General features: G+C 44.2%; 1 protein-coding gene across 2 annotated transcripts in view; it reads left to right on the forward strand.

Moving 5' to 3' along the window:
* LOC146796233 (uncharacterized) overlaps positions 1-20,947 on the forward strand; it is a 215,760-nt gene that overhangs the window by 172,903 nt on the left and 21,910 nt on the right. For both annotated transcript variants that reach the window (XR_014969906.1, XM_085630185.1), the window contains exon 2: positions 9,059-9,158. Coding sequence is in view for 1 of the 2 variants with exons in the window: in XM_085630185.1 (XP_085486311.1) it covers positions 9,059-9,158 (100 nt within the window). In the remaining variant the exon portion in view is untranslated. The remainder of the gene's footprint in view (positions 1-9,058; positions 9,159-20,947) is intronic.

A 20,947-nucleotide genomic window follows, 5' to 3' on the forward strand; every position in this document is an offset into this window, starting at 1 on the left:
TAAGGGGTAGGGATTAGGAAGCAGAGACAACTTCAATCACGAACAACGCAGTGCCTGAAGGCATAGAGGGGAACTTACGCCAAATTCTCACTGGTATGCAGCAGAGCCTCACCACAATAGATAGCAAAATAGACCCTTTGTCATATCAAATGGACAGAATGACGGAGCGCATCGATAAACATGCAGATAGGTTGGACATGGCAGAGAGGAGAATACCAGAAGCTGGAGACGCCCAGACTGAAACCGATAAAACCCAGAAACAAATGGAGAAGCTACTAATGGTTATTCGAGATAAATCTGAAGATTTAGAAGCGCGCTCAAGGCGCAATAACCTACGTATTACGAGCCTTCCAGAAACCACATCAACAGGAAATATGGAAAAATTCACCGAGCAACTGCTGGTGTCCTTATGGGACGTGACCTGTTCTCCACAGTGTTTATAGTGAAGAGAGCACATCCATCTTTGGCCCCAAGACCTCTACCGGGAAAAGCCCCTAGGACTGTGATAACGAGGTTACTTAATTACAGGGACAGATACAAACAACGTGAGCTTAACATGGACTATGCAATGCTATACCCTGCCAGGTCAAAAGTCACAATGGACGACAAACCTATAATCTACACCGATCCCAAAGCCTTGCAGAAAACGTTGCACGAACACACCCGAACAGCAGCGAGAAAGAGCCCCACCAAGCTGAATGGACTGGCAGAAGCTATCAATAGTGGCCTAGACAAACAAGACTAAGCTTTATACATCACCGAGCATGGTAACTGCATGGTAACTGAACATGTGCCCAGGCACATAGACTATTTGAGTAGTCTTAGTTCAATAGCCATTTCAGCCGGGGTGGCATAATGAACAAGAGGTCTCTGCCAATATGGTGGTGCTGATTTATTGTATGGACAATCTGTAGATTAGAATTGTTGGAGGTGCAGTACTCGGTAACACCGGTGAATAGACGGTAAGATGCAAGATAACAGAGGGTACAGTAAGGAGGCCTTCTCCGCCTCTAAGTGTGTACCACGACTGAGGGGTTGTTTAAAATGGAGGTAAAGGGGGGGGATGGGCACCATTTGGGGATTGTTTTTCGCAATGTCACGTGTTGGGGGATGTGGCGTGGGTGGGAAAGTTGTTAAGTGTTTATTGGAAGACAGCAGAGTGATTACAATGTACGGCTCAGGCTATAACACTACATTACCAGAGCAGTTTGGGATAGTAAACACCACATACAGCGTGCAGGGCGAGTTAGATTGGCTACCTACAAGCACCAATCTGAATCTGGTGATATGGAATGTCCGGGCCTAAACGATATACTCAAGGTTTGCAAGGTGATAACCTATTTAAATAAAGTGGTACAAAAGGGGGTGGTGATGGACGGAGCATCAGAACCAATCAAACACTCACACCCAGTCAACAGATCTGGGTTTGATCCATCACCGTTCTTTAGCCCACTCTGCCACCCCAGTTCAGACATGGCCATATGCAAATCAGTCTGACCCTGTGCCTCATGGGAACAGTCCAGCCCGAACTGCCAAGCCATGTCTTCCCTGGACTGGAAACAAGCTTCCTAGGACCGGTTTCTGGCATTTCAGCCGTCTTCAGCCAGGCTTGCTTGAATCCAGTGGCAAAGTGAGCAAGGGACTCACGTCTGAGCATACCCTGCCAACTTATGTCGAACAAAGCAGTACAAAAGGGGGTGATGGACCCCACCTGGGTATTAGATTCCCACAGTATAATTTGATTATATCAGCATACACGTATGATATGTTGCTATACATACCCAATCCTGATCAAAATATCAATCCGCGACTGCAGGGAGTGGAGAGGTTCGGGCAACACTCTGGATTGTGTATAAATTGGCAAAAATCTAGAATCACTCCGCTCACACCTCATACTACACCTGTTAACTAAGAGTACCCCATTGAATGGACCGCCAAACTTGTCAGATACCTAGGAATCAAAATACACACTGACCCAGAGGTGGTGATTAGAGAGAATTACGGGATAGCAGTACAGAGGCTCACGGAGGCAGTAGACAAATGGATCAAACATCCCCTGTCACTACTGGGTCGTATTGTAAAATCATGAAAATGATAGTGCTCCCCAAATTTCTCTTCTTTTTTGCTAATATTCTGATAGAGCTTACCAGATCCTTTTTCATATACTGACCACACAAATGATACATCTGGCCTGGGCGGGCAAGCAGCCCCGCATTAAATGGGAAATACTAACCAAATCTTATGCAGAGGGTGGGCTCAATGCACCAGATCTGGAGACATACTATAGGGCTGCGCAATTGCTACATGCACATTATTGGATACATGGCACTGCCACGCTCCCACTATTGTATATCGAGAATGTCAAGGCGGCACCCATACCATTGCCAGTATACTTGCTGCATAAAATGCAACGTAGATTCCGCATAATAGATCCAGTGGGATGTGCAAAGTCCCAATTGAGGTGCATTGCAGACACACTGCACATGTCGTTGCTGTACTCCCTGAAGGTGCCAGTTGAATGGTGTGCATGGCTCACTGTTAGTAAGGATAAATCAGTCCTCAAGACACTTACTGGCACATGCATAAAAGCTTTTTGCGATCGCAAACGGTGCGATTCGCAAAAATCGGCCATTTGCAATGGCAAAATTAGCTGTTGCGATGCATCAAGGGTCAAGGCCCTCGTAATTTGAGAATTCGCAATTAATTGCGAGTTCTCAAATTGCGATTGCATTTAAGGAATCGCAAATTGAGATTCCTTAAATGCACTGCATTAAAGTAAAAAAAATTGCGATTTCGCTAATAGGGGGTGCAAATTGCCATGAAGTTTAACTTCATGGTAATTTGCAAAACTTTTTGAAAAATTCACTAAAGTGCATTTTTCAAAGTTCCATTTTACACACACACATGCCCTTGGGGCATGTGTGTGTGCAAGATGTACTCATATGCAGATTTCAGGGGTGCAACAGGGTGTCCTTTTGACACCCTGGCACCCTTGAAATTGCATTCTCAATTTGCGATTCTCTAATTGAGAATCGCAAATTGAGAATGTCTTCCCATTCATTCCTATGGGCCTCTAGGCCCATAGGAATGTATGGGGAAGTATTCCTTAATTGCGACTCGCTATTTGCGAGTCGCAATTAAGGAATGTTTAGAAATCGCTATTTTTTAAGCGATTTCTACATGCATGGGCTTTTGCGATTCCTTAATTGCGATTCCTTAAAAATCACAATTAAGAAATCGCAAAAGCCAACATTGATGCATGTGCCTGTTAGCTTCTTACATATTGAATGTATGGCTGACCTCTTTCAAGGAGGAGTATTGAAGACGTGGGAACAAGCACAAGCGCAGATACCACACTTAACTATGGTAGATAAATATCAGTTTCATAGACTTAGGCAGGAAATGCACACATTAATAGGCAAAGACATGAAGGAGCCACAAGAACTAACCCCATTGACACATTTGCTCAGGGCTGAGTCTCCCCAACATGGGATAACTGTCTCATATGCACTTTTCCGCTCACACTTTAAGCTTGCATTAAGTAAAGTACAGCAAGATTGGGCTGAAGAGCTGGGGTTCATGGTCACAGAAGCCCAATGGGCATACTGCTATGGCGCACCAAGTCCATATCGCAAAACGGCTGGCACAGACTTATTCACTATAAATACTTACATAGAACATATTACTCCCCTGTCAGGATGTGCAGATATGGCATGACAGACGATAGTGGCTGTCCACGATGCGGGCAGAAGCTGCAGGCTTCATGCACCTAGCGTGGGATTGCCCAGGAGTGCGGGCATACTGGGGGGGGGGGGTATTTGCTGCACTGAATGACATGCTAGGAGTGCAGTTGCAGGAATCTCCGATGATAGAATTGTTGGGCTACCATAAGATATCCCTAAATGCAGCAGGAAGCTAGCTGCAATTGGCATTTTGCTGGCTAACCCTAGAATAACCATGCACTGGATGCAAGGCCCAATACCTACTCTACAAGACTGGCATACGGACTAAGCATATTGTTCTACACACTCGCAGAATTATAACGCACAGATGCCAACAAGATGAAGACCCAAGAATATATGGGGCCCCTACCAACAGTATTTAATACGAAAAGACACAGATAAAGAGGAGGAACCTACATTGGAAGCTACTGGCATAGGGTGATTGTATATTGGACAGATGGAATGCAATGTGTAATAGGTACTATATAGGGGGTCTTGGTGGTAGCTATTTAACTAAAGAAGACATGTTAGAATACAGAAGTAACGGTGTGGTGAAATAGAACGTCGGTCTCACCTGGGTTCAGATTAGAAGGTGATTACTGGTTAATGCATGGAGAATTGTATTGTCACTGCCTATCGATACAGTATATTTGTATGTATTGTCTTCCGTACGAAGTTCACTGGACTTTTCAATATGTGATTCATTCTGTACTGTTGCAAAAGATAAATAAAGTTTTTTGTTTTTTAAATACTTCTGGTCTCACTGTTCTTGAAGGGATACCATGAGTTCTGGTGTAGATGGCCGCGAAAACTGTACCCCAAGAGGTACAATCCTCTATTGGGGGAGCTATTCACATTGGCAAGCAAATTGTTAGTATTCTGTGTTTTTCTTGTGGGCCTGTGTGTGTAAACTGTGCTATTGGGTGTGCTATCCAGAATGGCATTTGCTCACGTTTAGCAGGCATTCTTCCCATAGCTGCGTTGAGTGTTTGTGGGATGATTTTAGGTGCGGTCCCTTGTAGTTGACCTAAAGGAGTAATTTTAGTTGATTGTAGTGTGAGTGTTCTCATAACGAACTGTGTCAGATTTCTGTAAAGTTGTATTACTTCTTTGTGAAGTGGACGTAAGTCTGCTATTGGCAATGTGTCAATGTCTAGGTGCGGAGTGTAAGCTGCGAGGACCTGCCAAGTCGCAGCATCTCTGCTGAGCGGACTCAGTCTTACTTTTTCTGTGGTGTGTGGGAGGGCTCCTTTAAACCAGTTTATATGCTCCTGGTAACTGAGTGAGATTTCAGTGTCCTCGTATGGACAATATTCTTCCGATGTTTTATCTGGAGTGTAAGTATGAAATGTATTAGTGCCTACATCTGCAGGTGGGAATTTGACCCATGAATAGAATACTTCTGTCCTGAATGACTCAAGTGTCTCAATCACAAATGTTACAGTCCTACCAAATGCTGAGACTCCAAACTCTGCTAGTTTTAAAGTGAGTGCGTTTCTGACATTTTCTGAAATGTTTATCCCACCTTCCTTCTCCCCATCCACCCCTGCATTTGCCTGTAACGCAGCGTTCTCTTCAACAGACATTGTTGATAGAGTTTCAAGGAAAATGAGATAAGGTTTTATGCACAATAGGGAACTATAATCCTTCAAGCTTGAATTATCTTACAGCTAATACATAGGATATGCCCACTCAGCTGCAGCGGATTCTTAACCTTCCCACTCCAGACGTCTCCGGGTAGATGTGAGTAGGGGTCTCTGAGAAAGCACGACTGAACTACTCAGATTTGACCACTGTTAAATAAGAACCAACCCAATGTTGGCGGTGCCATGTCATGTAGTTCCTATAAATCTATATAGGATCTGTGCGTTTAGACAATATAAACTGTGGGACTGGTGCCCAGACTGATTCCAGACACCCTGGCCGGATATGTGCGCCTGTATACCAGCTAGCTCACAGTGCCATTGTAAACTCCTCTTACCAAGGAGAGAATAGTTTCTGGAAACTATCGAACTTGACAACCCTGTCTTCTAAGGGATCATGGAAACAGTACAGCACTGTTCGCTCAGCTCACTTTGTCTCAGAGAGATACACAGAATAAACGATGGGGACGTTTTCAATAAGCATTTATTGAACCAGCATCATTCTAGTGTAAAATAGGTGTGCTGCAACAACCATAAGACAGAAGCAGATATAAATGGTTATAGGCACCAAAAGAGTAAATAGATAGTAGAATTCTACCATAGTGCTAAAACAATGAATATATGCAATCATATAAATACATGACAGTAATAATGCACACTTCTATGTTGCTAACCCTAACTAGATGTACCCTAGTGTACCTAGCATGTATGTAGGTGTGTAGCCAAGAATCCCCCTAGGATGGAGCACAACCCCATTACCTGAAGTGAGAGGACCCCTTCTTGGTCTTGAGATGGACACCCCGTGAGGGATGTCAGACCACTGCGTGCTGGAGTGTCTGCGTGCAGGAACCTCAGCGTCTCATGTCAGCATGAAAGTCTTTCTCCGCTCCCTGTCCCAGCCAAGATATGGTTCTTATATACCCAAAAGGTATGATCAGAGGTTCTACCTTGTTGTGTCATGTCAGCTGAGGATGACGATAGGGATGACCCTTATACATAGTTATTATGCAGGAGATGCAGAAGATGGTACTACTGCTGTGATTCTGAGAAACCTCATGCATAATAAATGAGGCTAGTTTTCTGGGAATACCGCATGAAATGTATGCAGCTCCTAACTAGGTAAAAGGTCAGCACATACCTGTTATTTAGTACAATGGTACAGTAAATGTAGGACTACGCAGGCCTATATTGGGGTACATAATGAATCATAACACTACTTGACCAGGGCTCACACCCCACTCAACCAGTAACCACATTTCTAACAAAGGTATTTAGCCAGCAGCTGGATAAAGAGGGGTTAGTTTGCCACTTGTATAGCCTTTGGCCAAACCGTGAGTGCATAATCTCGACTACTAGCCAGCAGCCAAGTACATACTGAAGTTTCTTTTCTATTTTCTGCTATTCAACCACCAATTAAAAGAAACCTTACTATTCACCCACCTGCTGGCTAAATAGCAGTCCTTAGGTACTATTTGATTGGCAACCATGCAAATAGCAAAGAAACTTTACTGTTTGCCTGTCCTCTTGCCAAAGAAAGCATATCTTCTTTTTAGTCAGCAGCCAGGCAAATAGTAACTTTTCTTGCTATTTGCATGGCCGCCATTCAAATAGTACCTAAATATTGCTATTTAGCCAGCAGGTGGGTGAATAGTGAAGTTTCTTTTCAATCTCCATGGCTGCCAACCAAATGGTCCAAAGAGTAAATAGTCTTGTTTTTAGCCAGCAGGCAGAAAAATAGTAAAGCTTCTTTGTTGATTGCATGGCCGACATCCAACTAGTACCTAATGTCTGCCATTTTATCCAGAGGCCTGGTAAATAGTGAAGTTGCTTTTTATCTACACGGCTGGCAGACAAATAATGCATCATCTCTACTTTGTAGCCAGTTTCAGAATGAGGTTTATTTACTGTTTGCACAACCATAAGCTAAGCAGTGGTATGTTTTATTTAGCCAGCAAACCGCTAGATAGTCAAGTTGCTTTGTTATTTGCACAACCACAAGCCACATCTTACATATTATCTGCTATTTAACCAGCAACTGGATAAATAGTTAAGTTTACTTGCTACTTCCATGACCTCTGGCCAAAGAGTGCATATGTATGCCTTTAAAACAGTAGCCAGGTAAATAGTAAAATGCCTTTGATATTTTCATGGCCGCCATTCAGATAGTACCTAATGTATGCTATTTAACCAGTGATATTAAAAAAATAACAACTTTGGAAGTTAACGTAAATAGCCACAGTTAAAGTGCAATTATAGGTGTGAATTAAACAGAAACACCACTGAAACGCACAAATGGTGATTAGGTATGCAATTCATAATTTTCGCAACAGTAATGCAAACCATACCTTGCACACAAATGCTATATTTATAACCTCACAATGATGATACCAAGAAATAACAACACCTAAAAGCACAACGTAATTAAATAACAACTCATACTCAAAGCAATAAATAATTCTGCATTCACATTTTTTAAGAGTGTTAAGGGTAATCTCATCTGAAATCTGAGCAGTACATGGAGAAAGGGTGAAATGCTTCTACATGTGTTCTAAATGTTCTTTGTCAATGAGAGGAGATTGGAGACCCTCCCCAATTCAGTGTACGTAAGACATCCCTGCATTTTAGCCATGTTGTATGTTTTGTGTATGTGTGAAGACGTGTCTTTGCTTTTTCATTTGGAAGTAAAGCATGCACAGCTCCTGCACATGCCGTTCCCATTCTGTCTGTGTGAGCAAGTGCGCACTGTCGCTGCTGCCTATCCTGCTACTCTTCTGAATATGTGTTTTAGAGGTGCATGCTATGCTATTTCTCTGGGTGTGAGGAACCATTACTGCAGTGACTTGTATTATACCTGCTCCAGCGCTTTATTTGTAAAAGAATAAGTGCCAGGGCTCAAAGTTTTGCCCACGGCTAGCAATATGAAATACCAAGGCTGCTGAATACATAGGCTGCAGAGTTCTAATTCCACCTCATGCCTCTCTAATCCACCACCAGACACTCCCTGCTCCTTTATGTCACTCTTGCAGGTTTCTGCTTTCTCTCTTTGTCACTGTTTTTTGTCGTTCTCATTCTGCTTCTTTACCCCTTTTGGTTTTTTTCTCTCTGGCTCTTGCTCTGGATCAAAGTCTGTTGTGGGAAAATAAGTGCCAGTCCGCCCAAATGAGTGCTGGTGGGCCCCAACTTAAGCCACAAGCACGAATCAAGCACTGGCCTTCACTCTTTGTGTGAGGGAGCCAATCACAGCTTCAGCTGTCACCCTCCCAACTCCCCACAGCAGTTTCTTGTATTAGGGGTGCTTGCACTGCTGCTGCTCTTGCTGCATAGTTATTGCATGTTAGTGCAGTTTAGAATTTTTTTATTATAAATCCAGTCGCAGCCAGTTCAGGCAAGCGCGGTGGGGCGGGATGGGGGCAGTGCGGGAAGGGGGGGTGGAACTGGAAGTCAATATACGACGGGATAGTGAAATTAAAATAAATGAATAAATAAAACCACTTACCTTGCGCTCACCCCATCCTCGACTCGGCGAGTGCACGGTAAGTGGTTTTATTTATTTTATTTTCACTATCCCGTCGTATGTTCACTTCCACCCACCCCTACCTCACCGCGCATACCTGCACGGGCCGCAACTTTATAAATCCAAAAATGATTGGCATCATCATTACTTGGGTCTAACGTTTCACACTCTCTTCACAGCCACTGATTCAGACATCTGGAAATCAGAAAGACCAACCTAAAGATTCATCAATGGAAAAGATTAGTTATTTAATGTGCTGTGTGCTGAAACTATGCAAAGGTAAGTCTCAGCAATAATACTGTTTCAAATCCTTTTGCTTGCTGTTTACATATGGATCATGTTTGTCCCAGTAATAACTGTAAGAACGCAATGCCTCTTGTTGCATACGTTTAATAAGATGTTTCTAAGTCAAGGAATGATTATGGACATATTATGCCTGACCATAAAAAACGAACAGACAACCAAAACTGGCAATAGTAGGTGCACATTTTATAACTAAACAGATGTGGGAATAGCAGAAACTTCATTTAAATATGATCCTTGGACCATAGAATAGGGAAATGTAAATGGAACTGATGTTACCTGTACATGGAAACCCTACTGAGTGTTAGCCCTGAAAAAGGTGCTTCAAGGCTGATGCCGTGTTCCTGAATTCACACCCACTGATACCCTGGACATAAAGATGAGCAAGGTCATGTTTCAAGTACTAGATATTGAGATAAGAGGGATGAGGGGGTGTGGGGGGGGGGTGGAGCCGACAAACACTATGTCCTCCAACTACAAGTTACCATTATTTTGCATACCCCCTAGGGAAACATTTAGGAGGGTAATTGAGGGGGCTTGGAATATTCATCAGAGCCCCTCCCCCTTCTTCTGAATAGAGGTTGGGGGTTACATGTGCAGACATTGTGAGTGTGCCTGGTGTCAAGCTGTCCGTATTTTTCCCTACACACCCTGTACCCCAGCTGTTGGGAATGAAATCCCTCAAGCATGGCATTCAGGCATGTTTTTAATGGGTATCTGAATTTCATGTTTTCCCTTGTGTCGCACTAATATATGCGGGTGCACAGAGGCCTAGGACTATGTAAGGTCCTGGACCCATCACGTTGAGGGGTGCAGCATGCGTGCACTCATAACGAAAAGAGGACTACTGTCCCTGTCCTGGGCACAGCACACATGCTCTGATTTTTTAAACTGAGAGTGTGACCAGACCCTATAATATGTGTTACCTAGAGTGTGGTCTACACACCCTTCCTGTTTATAGTTCCACTATTATGTGTATGCCTAGAAGCTTGCTTTGGCATCAAGTATGTATGTAAGGGGGGGTTGTGGCTTGAGTGCGCGGCAAGATGGCCGCTCACTAGAGAGGCTCTGCCCGGCTGAGCCGTCAATCCGCCTAATATCCACCTTCAACACTGCATTTTAGTGCTGAAAAGCGAGCGCTTCTCATCTCTGGAGTGTCCTGCCCTGATTGGAGCTGTTTTCACTGCTCGGACTCGCAGCTGCGCTCACTGGCGAGGAGAGACTGATCACGGCGATCATCATCTAAAATGGCGGCTCCCGTGCGGCTCTGAGGCCGGCGCGCCACTTTTGACTTGGGGTTCTCTGCACCTGTAGTGGGCATTGTAGCTGTCTGTGGGGCCGGCCCTGATGGTGGCGCACATTCGGTGCTCCCTGGTGACCTGCCCATCGGACTGCCGCCCTGGGTTGTGAGCTCGCCCTTGCCGCCGGAGAAATGAGCAGAGTGGAGCCCCTGCAGCTCAGGGGCCTGCAAATCCTGCCTGGGCCGCCTGGAGCTGTGTGGAGGCGCTGCAGAGTCCTGTGTGCTTGGCGCCGGCTGTGGTGAGTGGGGGGCAGCCTACCCTCTGGCCGGTGACTGTGGAGGCGGTGCCGGTGGGGTGTCAGGCCGCGGCCTGCAAGCTGTGGCCGGGCAGTTGAGCACGCGGGGGTGTGGTGGCCTGCACTGGTGGCGACCCAATGACGTGGCGGTTTGTGGTGACAAATAGCCGACTGAGACCTTGCATGGTGCCCGCATTGCTTTGGTCTTGAATAGGTGCTGAAGTCCGGGGTGCAGTGCAGCTGATGTTCTATGGAAGCACATCAGGAGATAATTGGGCGCTGTGTGTGACTGTCTGCACTTGCTTGAAGTGGAGGCCACCCCCTGTTTTACTGTTTTTGGCTTGAGACTGTTATTTGAAAGGCTGCGCTCCACTCTGCCCCTGTGCCCCTGTCGGGGTCTGCACAGCGCTGGCATCTCTTGGTTGGCGAACTGCTTCTCTCTGAGAGAAACTCTACATCTGGCGCCTCAGTGATCTAACTGAACTGTGGTGCGCACCCCCGGCAGTGGTGGATTGCGCTTTTCATCTTTGTGACACGAGGGGCTCACTAGTTGTGGCCGAACTCACCCCTGGTCCTCTGTTTGCGAAAACCGCTATAGTTGAGCTCATATGGCTTGTGGGCCCGTGCTGCATTTTGCTATGGGGTGAACGGATAAAACACAACCCCGGTTCTCCTTTGAGGTGTGCAAATCCTCTATGACCTCACAGAGAGCGGCCTAGGACTCTAAGGCTGACGCCCCGGCTGCTGATCCTCCCACCCTTGAGACAACACTGCTGGCCATGCAGCACAGTTTACAGTCTATAGAGGGGACGATAGCTGCGGTGAACCATTGTTTGGACCATATGTCATCACAACTTGAGAAACACAATGCTCGTATGGGTGAAGTGGAGCAGCGTGTGTCGGCGACGGAGGACAGACTAAGTGAGGTCACCGGGAAGGCGTTGAACATGGAGTAGGTGCTCTCTGTAATTCAGGCTAAAAATGAGGATTTGGAGGCCCGTTCCCGATGTAATAACATTCACATAACAGGTCTCCCAGAATCCATGAATGTAGGCAAGATGGAACTGTTCATTGAGAACTTGGTAAAAGATATCTTTGGTGCCGAACAGCTATCCCCCATGTTCGTAGTCGAACAGGCGTTAGATCCCTCGTGGTGGGCCTGTTCTGGGCGCTCCACCCCACCCAATTATAGCGCGACAGGGATCGAGATGTGATTTTACGTATGGCCCGAGACAAGGGGAATATTGTGCATCAGGGCAACTCTCTCTCATTCTTTCCTGATTTTACAGTTGCGGTGCAGGCCGCTAGTAGGGAGTTTGGTGCTGTTAAAAAGTTTCTACACTCTGAAGGGGTCCCGTACACTATGTTATACCCAGCTCACCTACGCATTGGTCCTGAGGGAGACTCTAAAATCTTTACTGAGCCTAAGGCTGCCCTTGAACACGCTAAACATTTGAAACGGGCAAGGCGAGAGTGCCTTCAGACACTGTGGAACAGTAGGGACCCAACAGTTTGTCATTTATGCTACGGTTTGGTTGACTGTCTCTGTATATTGTAGCACTGTTGCCTTTAATCATTCCTTTCCTCCTCAGGTTGTTATATTTGGGACTTAATGTCGCTATGTGCCTCTCTCCAACCGGGGGTTGGGGGACACTGTGCTATTGTGTGAAAGGCATAGCTACCATGACTGCTCAGCCACCTCCTACTAGTTGGGAGGCTAGATGCGCTCTGACGCCCCCCTCATGGGAGTACCACATCTGTGCTTGGTTGTTTTTTTTGTTGGTTGGGTTGGATTGGACTGAGTTGGAATGATTATTTGTGGTGGGGTTTGAGTTACCAACAATGGGATGGCTTTGGCAAGTTGGGTAGGCTGAAGTGGGTGGGGGCACCGGTGGGGGGTGGTGGGCGGGGTACAGTTGGCACTGTCTGATTGGCTTATGCATGACTTCTAGCAAAAGGTTTTGAATAATGTTCTTTGTATATCTATGCATCTCAGATTTATCATGACTCATGAGTGGTACTTTTAAATTCCTACCTTGGAATATATGTGGCCTTAGCGGTCCTGCGAAGACACGTACTGTTGACTCCTGGCGCAATGTTCTCAATAATGTACTTAGTATATATATATGTATCTACGATTCTCCCCAGCCATATGAGCGGTAACTTTAGATTTCTAACATGAAATGTATGTGGCCTTAACAGTCCTAAAAAGATATGCACCGTGATAGCGAGCCTTGACAGGCTGAATATTCATGTAGCTGTGTTACAGGAGACCCATCTTACCACTCTATCTGAACGGAATGTGGGATCTCGGTGGGTGGGGGTGCGGATTTTCTCATCCTACTCTTCGTATTCCTGGGGAGTGATGATACTTTTCAAGAAGGGAGTCCCATTTCAGGTTCATGGCACAGAGATAGATGATCAGGGCCGGCTGGCCATTGTGCATGGAATGCTTGGGGGGTACGGGTGTGCTCTTAGCGAATGTATATGGTCCAAATGTGGATCATAACCCATTTTTTGTGGATGTGTGGCGTCGCAGCTCTGCTTTCCCCACTGCTGAGAATATTTGGGGGGGGGGGGGACTTTAACACTTGTTTGGATGTTAACGCTGACCGGTTGGGAGCAGGGGCAGCACGGCATAGACTAACTACTACTGCACTTCTGGGCATACTGGAGGCTGGGAATCTGCATGATATTTGGTGTATGAGGCACCCAGAGGCCATGGAGAGCACGTTTATCTCTACGGTACATGGTACGTGGTCCCGGTTGGACTATTGGTTGTTGTCGGAGGTCGGTGTTTTTGTAAATAATATATTTGTGTGATTTACACTTCCTACTCACCTCTCTATCTTCACTTTAATCTCCAACATGTCACCTCCCTTTCTCCCCTCTCTGCTCTAGGGGCACTTTTGAAAATAATTTAATAAGACTATAAACCTATGTACGCCCAGTGTGATTAAATAACACTATGTGTCAACTACAATATATGTTTTTGAATAATTGCCCGACATCATCCAAGTAGGCATGAATGTCCTGCCAACCAGCAGTTCCCGATCCCCATATAAGTCCGAATAATAGTCCAGCACAACTTTGCTAATCTCAATAGTGCCGAAATGCGGTACCCCCTCCCCAGCAGTTCAGTAATGTAGGCCTGACTACGCGGGGCAGCCAACTTCTGCGCCAATGAGCGACTGGGGCGTCCTTCCTCCCCATAAGAATGGGATCCGGGATCTGTGCGCCATTTCTTGATCCACTGTCTCATTATGTTCAGTTACCAGATTGCGAATCGCAGACATCATCTCGGGGACTGGGTCGCAAGCACAGGCCCGTTCCAGTGTAGCTATTTCCCCAGCCAGCTTATGGATTCTGCGGCGTAGATCTCTAAGGACCCCGGCCTGTGCACCAATACAAACCCCCGAAATTGCAACCTTAAATGCTTCCCAAAGGACCCTCTGATTGTCGACCCCTCTCTGCTCTAGGGGCACTTTTGAAAATAATTTAATAAGACTATAAACTATGTACGCCCAGTGTGATTAAATAACACTGTGTCTCAACTACAATGTTTTTGAGTAATTGCCTTTGATCGATATATTTTGTGGGTTTACTAGGATCATTGTTCCTATGTACTGCCATATACCCAGGTCCCAGTGACGCATTTTGGGTTTACCCTTCTAGCTAATTACTTGGATGATGTGGCACTGGGTTGGATGCCACTAAGCTACCTAGAATACCTCAAGCAACCATTTGACGTTGAGGATGTTAAGCTGGCCATTATGTCTCTCCCGACCTGCAAGGCAGTGGGGCTCGATGGGCTCCCTAGTGAATTTTATAAGGCTTATGTGGATGATCTTGCGCTGCGCCTGCTAGAGGTATATGCTGAGGCGTATGACTCGGGAGCTCTGCCCACCTCCCTTAAGGAGGCTTTACTAGTAATAACATTGATGCCAAAATATTGGCCAAAATGATCGCAGCCAGGTTCCAGCCACTAGTTCCCAAACTGCTCCTACCAGTCCGGGTTCGTGCCCTCCAGATCCACAATCCACAATCCACAATCTCCACACAATCTTTTCTACCCTACATTATTTTGAGCAGGACTTCCAGGCGGTAGCCCTACTCCTAGATGCGGCTAAGGCCTTTGATTCCCTCCAGTGGGAGTTCATGTTTACCGTCCTGCTGCGGATTGGTCTGCCACTGTTCTTTTTAAAATTGATTCACCCCATGTACACTGCACCGGTAGCACAGATTCATGTGAATGGGTGGGTCTCTGATCCCTTTTGTAGTAAAAGGGGCACGTAGCAGGGTTGCCCCCTGTCGCCCATGTTATTTGCATTGGCGCTAGAGCCTCTGGCGTGCAAGCTGCGTCAACTGCATGCCCAGTTGGCGCTACTGTTTCAACAGAGATCTTTGGTGGTGTCGTTGTATGCTGACAACATGCTGCTATATGTCCGAGAACCCGCCACACATTTATCTGTGCTCCTACGGGAATATGTCAGATTTGAGAGATATTCGGGATTGGGCATTAACTGGGCTAAATCCACCGTGTTACCGGCAGGTACTACAGAGTTTGACTTAGAATATCCTTTGAAGTGGTCAGTCGGCCCAGTGAAATATCTTGGTATATGGATACATAGGGACCCTGAGGTGGTGATAACGGCTAATTATGGCCAGGTAGTTGATAAGATTACAGATCAAGCTGCGCGCTGGGCTAAACTTCCTCTTTCACTTACGGATCGCATAGCGGTCATTAAAATGTCTTTTTTGCCTAAACTCCTTTATTTATTTGTTAACATTCCTATCCGTCTGAATAAAGCACTGTTTGCTGCATTGCAGATGACCCTTTTAAAATTTGTCTGGGGGGGTAGAAAGCCCCGTTGCAGTTGGAGTGTAAATAATATTCCATGGCTATATTATGTCAAGAACATTTTAACTAAGCTTGGACGCCCAGATTTATTTAATTTCCCTGATAAAATAAGAAAACATGACTTGGCTTGGGTAAAAATACATTTTTTTTATCTGATGTCGATAGAGCGGGAGGAATTGAAGTTGATGAAACCATCAGTTAAATCCTATTTCCTGTTAAAAACCTCCCCCGAGATTGAACCTCATCTGAGGATTGTCAAAAAGCCGTTCCATCGCCTGCTTTTAGCAAGTTTTTGTTTGAACTTAATTCATTTCTTTCTGGGTAATTCGCAAGCCTGGAGAACGATGTGTGAGTTAGGTCTCTGTACCTGTGACAACTTCTCGACTCAGGACACAATGCACTTTACAATGTTCTGTGACCATTACAGTGTTATCTGTAGGAGCTTTTTAATTCCAATTTTAAAGGGAAAAGGTTTTATACAGGTCAAACCCACTTATCTGTACCTTCAGTTGCCTAATGACCCATGGGAAATTTTCAACATCGCAAGTTTTTTAGTTGCAGCTGTGAGACTTAGGAAAATACGGTACCCTATGTTATCTTAAGAGTATCTGTTAATTCTATGTTACTATCCTCCCAATACCTGCCTTTTTATTTATGAATTACTTTTATCGCAGTGATGCACTGTTTTATCTGTTTTAATGACAGCCAAGATTTTTATGTAACTCAATGAATTCTGGTTTATATCCTCCCTTATCTTTTTATGTCGCCCATACTTTTGATGACTCGGTTTTGATGTTTTACTGTGTATTGTACTGTGATTCATGTATTGTATTGTGATTTATGTATACTACTTTTATGGTTTTTATTAACCGAATAAAGTGGTTTGATTGATTGATAGAACAAGTCATTTTTTAAAACAAGTATTTATTTTTAAAGTGGGATATGTTTTTAATAATATTACTTTTGAAAATATTGATGTTTAAATAAATATATAATTTTTTCTAGGGGATGAAATATTTAAGTTTATCAAGATTTTCAAACCTATTGGGATTTTGAAAATGATTATCGTACTTTTAAGGAAAAGAACAAAATTGTGAGACTGAATGAGAAAGGTCACATTCTTGATGTGAGTTAGGGCTGATCTCCAGACTTCTGTGAGAAATGTGGAGCTTATTTTTGATATGTTGGCAGGAACAGAGAGGACTTTCGCAGCAAAAAGTGCATGTGACACATGGATAGCAATATCAAAACAACATTAAAGTTAAGAAATTAGCACAATGAATTTGCCAAACCAATGTAGTTAAAAATTACTAAAATGATACAAATAGAGTGAAAAGGTTGAGATGCTTATTGCATTTAAAGCAATCTTTGGAAGTAAAATACTAAACATACCAATGCTTTGCTTATGCATCACTGAAATGACTAGGACGGGGCGCATTGCATTCGTTTTTGACACTGAAACTAAGAAATTCCCCCATTAAAAGAATTGTTTTTTTTTTTAAAACCACTATTCTTTAAAAGACAATTTCATTCACATGATTTAAATTAATGTTTAGAAAGTAGTGATAGAAACAAATATTCATCCATTCTGAACATAATTTCTGGTGCTCCAAATGGTCCCAAAAGGTCCACAGAATATTTCTTGGCTACCAGTTCAAGAGGGAAAAAAGGATTTTGTTCAATTACTGTCCAAGTCCACAGCCCACGTTTTTTGACTGAAGTCCTAAATCATATTAGAACATGCTGCTGCCTTAGAGGGGACTGCAAGTCCCACGGTGAACACCAGCTGACAGGAGGGGTGGAGGAGCCACACTCGCTTTGGGCATATAGCGCTACTCCAATCCCCACTGCGTGGGATGCCCTGCTTGCCAAGGGCAGACCCATTTGTACCGGTCAGCGACAAGAAGAGGCAGGGCAGGGCCACACCCCTTAGTCCTGTGCCCAGATAATGCCTGGAAATTGCTGTTAAGCCTGTTACCTCAGCCGTACTGTTGGATTTATAGAGTGCTCCTCTGCTTTCTTTTTTCAAAAAAAATAATATAATCCCCTGGTTCCAATTTAGGCTGTGGTTAGTTAGATTTCGCTGTATACTGATCTGCAACAGAATTTGATTATGGGCAAAAGAAAGGCAGCCGACCATCCTCCAGGTGCTGGGAAGAAGCCTATGACCGCTCAGAGATATGCATCTGAAAACTGCACTCCACATGACATTGACAACTTAACAGTGGAGGTAGAGAATATCCTCAATAATGGGAGAAACCGATTGGCAGTGCAGGTTTGCAAGGCCTTAAAATCTAAGCTAACTCAATTTTACAATGGGAAGCCAAATGATGTTCTACCTAGTGCTACAAACGCCCCCCAAGCTTACAAAAGGTATAGGAGGCAAGGGCCATGAACTCATTTACCTCTATTGTCTCGCACATAGCCTCTATCAACAGTCAGTTACAATTAGGCGCTCTAACACCTGATCAACTCACCAGTTTGACTCCCTTAATCTCTATTAATCGTCATATCCCTCTCACTAGCCTGGACAAAAGAAAAGGAACAACCTTTTAATTCTGACCTGGTACCTAATGATTCATGTCTGACCAATATTGAAACACATGGTTAGTAGTTTGGTAATGAACTTAATATTGTTGGAGATGCTGTTTTTGCTTTAAATACAAGGCTAATTGACTTCTTTGAAACCAATAATAGCCTAATAGAGAATTTGTTGTCACACCAGACTTGTAATTATCCAGTTTGTCAAACAGTACAGCCCAACTGCCTTCCCAGTTCAGCTAACGTTGGTGGAGCATAACAGAGTAATTGTGCCACAAGGAATAGTCATTCATCTTTCATTCCTGCCTTTCCCTTATGCAGAGATGTTACTGATCACAATTGCTCAAGGCAGGGGGCATATTTGGGTAGGAAAAAATGTACCTCCTGTTAATTTACAGGTAGGAAACAAGGTTAATGCATTTTCTACTTCTGTCCCTGATCCAGACTTGCTAGGGCATATGCATGCACCACATACTCTAAGTAAGGTTACAGCAGCAGTGTTTCAGGTGGGGACACACATGGACACTTGCCCAACACTAACCAGTTGGTTCTTCCACCCAGATGTACACCTTTTGTGGCTCTTTTGGTGTATATACCCTCACTTACACCAAATGTCAGTGACAATTATTCAGAGTTAAAAATAAAGTGACACATTGGCAAACTACAAGGGCTGGGGCTTAAGTAATCATTTATACTCAAAATATAATGGTATGTAGGGTAGGGTGGATGGAATGCAACACCAAACCTTTTTATGGCAGTTGCATATTGGTTAATTGTAGTGCTTGCTGGGCTGCAGGCAGAATCCTTGCCTCTTTTGAGGGCAAGGAAGATCCTGCAATGAGTATCGGGATACGGCCATTGGAATTGTTCTATAGACCGGGTACAGTGCATAGTCTGAGAACTCATCCCTGTCAAACCAAGGTAATTGTGAGGTACATCTTGGGCTTGTTAGAGAATCTGCTACCTCCCTCCCCCTCTCGAATAAATGTGATGCTCTTGATACACATGTGAGGGTAGATTTACTAACACCTACTGATCTCTCTGTATTTATGGTTCTGAGAGAAGTGATATGATCCACCCTCTATAAGGACTGATATTGCTGATCAGATCAGTTTTTGGTCTTGGAACATAGCAGGGCTTGAGGAGAAGGCCAATTATCCAAATTCGTTAGATTTCATTCGGCCTTATTGCATACTGGCCCTTCAAGAAACCTTGTCAGTTAGAAGACCCTTCTTAGATGGGTTTGCTCATTTTGTTTTTGCCCAGCTATTCTAGCCTCTTCTGAGTGAGCAAAAGGGGGGGGGGGGGTATATCCTAATATCATTGACCCTGAACTGTCTGATTGAAGAGTTAGAGACAAACTCTTAAAATTTAGGGGTGGTTTTCTTCACTTTCCATAATAAAAAGAAAATGTATTGATTTTAAAAATCTATAATTCTAATGGTCACTCTGATGTTATTGGCTATATGGGTAAGGTCATGGAGAAATACAAGGCATTTCTTTAGCCTCCAGTTCACGCTCTACTCCTTTCATCCCAATAGTGGTTCGTAGTGATTTTAATACCCATCCCTGTCAAAACATTTGTCAGATCTTCCAGGATTTTCCCTTGGGAATGAACCCTCAATTGTTAATTTTCAGCACACTGCCCAAGGAGAACAGGCAATTGTTTTTAGTTCAATCTTTGATCTGGTTATACCAAGCTCTTCAGGGCACCCTACTTACATGGGTAGGGGCTGTGAAACATAGTAGATTACATATTAATGTCCCCACCTCTATCCTATTTTCTAACCAATTACAGGGTTCTAGTGACTTGTGGGAGCAACCACAATCCACTGTTATTAATTTTAAAGTATTCACATCAGAAATCGTTTCTGCCAGACCCTGACACCAAACATCTAGCTCCCATGAACCATGGCATGTGCCTGAAATGGACAAAAGTGATCATAGAGGAGTTTTCGGGAAGTCAATTTTGTCGGAGGAGTAATGAGCTTGAATTCTGCCTAAACCCCAATTCTAAGTCTAAAGATGTCTTAAGTGCTTTCTCTGTACTCTATGGCAGTTTTGAGGGAGTGAACCACTGTTTCTAGTAGAAGCCATAATGTTACCAGGGTGGAACGCTGGTTTGAATAGGTGTATTCCAAGGCCCATCGGGATCTAATGAAGGCCCTCCAAATGTTTTCTGAGGGTTAGAAAGGAGATGAAACTTCTATATGAAAAGCCTTTTATTAAAAGGCTATTAAGAAAAGAAAAGAGTCTCTTAAGGACAATGCTTGGGACCGGTTATTGAGTGCCAGCCTTATTTACGATAGTGCCACCTTTTGAAGGGTTCCTCGCAATTCAATTATAGGAGCTGAGGACGTACCAGTTTTGACCTCAGTGATAGATGAGGATAAATGGTTTGATCATTTTTCACGTTTCCTCCCTTGAAGTAGGGACAGAGCACCGTATTAAAACCATCGGGAAAGTCCCAACTCTCTTTCTCTTCTAAAGAAGTTGCAGGTGCTATTTTGAGATTAGCTGGAGTTGCATTAGATTGGTTTAGGAGCTATCCCCACATCTGGGCCCTCCTGTTATCCAAGGTACTAAATGCTTGTGTGTTATTAGGACCTGGGTTCAATTCATCATTGTGCCCATTTGCAAAAAGGGTGACCGAGCTGATCCAAGATGTTATAGGTTCATCTCCTCGATTGATACAGCTGTCAAGGACTTGGGTCAGGTGATCCTTGGAAAGGCCGTCCCTATGGGCCAAGTAGAACATCATCATTTCGGATCTACATTACGGATTCAGGCTGGCTTAAATACCATCGAACAGTACCTGAACCTGTAC

The sequence above is a fragment of the Triturus cristatus genome, chromosome 10 (genome assembly GCF_964204655.1).
Source record: "Triturus cristatus chromosome 10, aTriCri1.1, whole genome shotgun sequence".
NCBI lineage: Eukaryota > Metazoa > Chordata > Amphibia > Caudata > Salamandridae > Triturus > Triturus cristatus.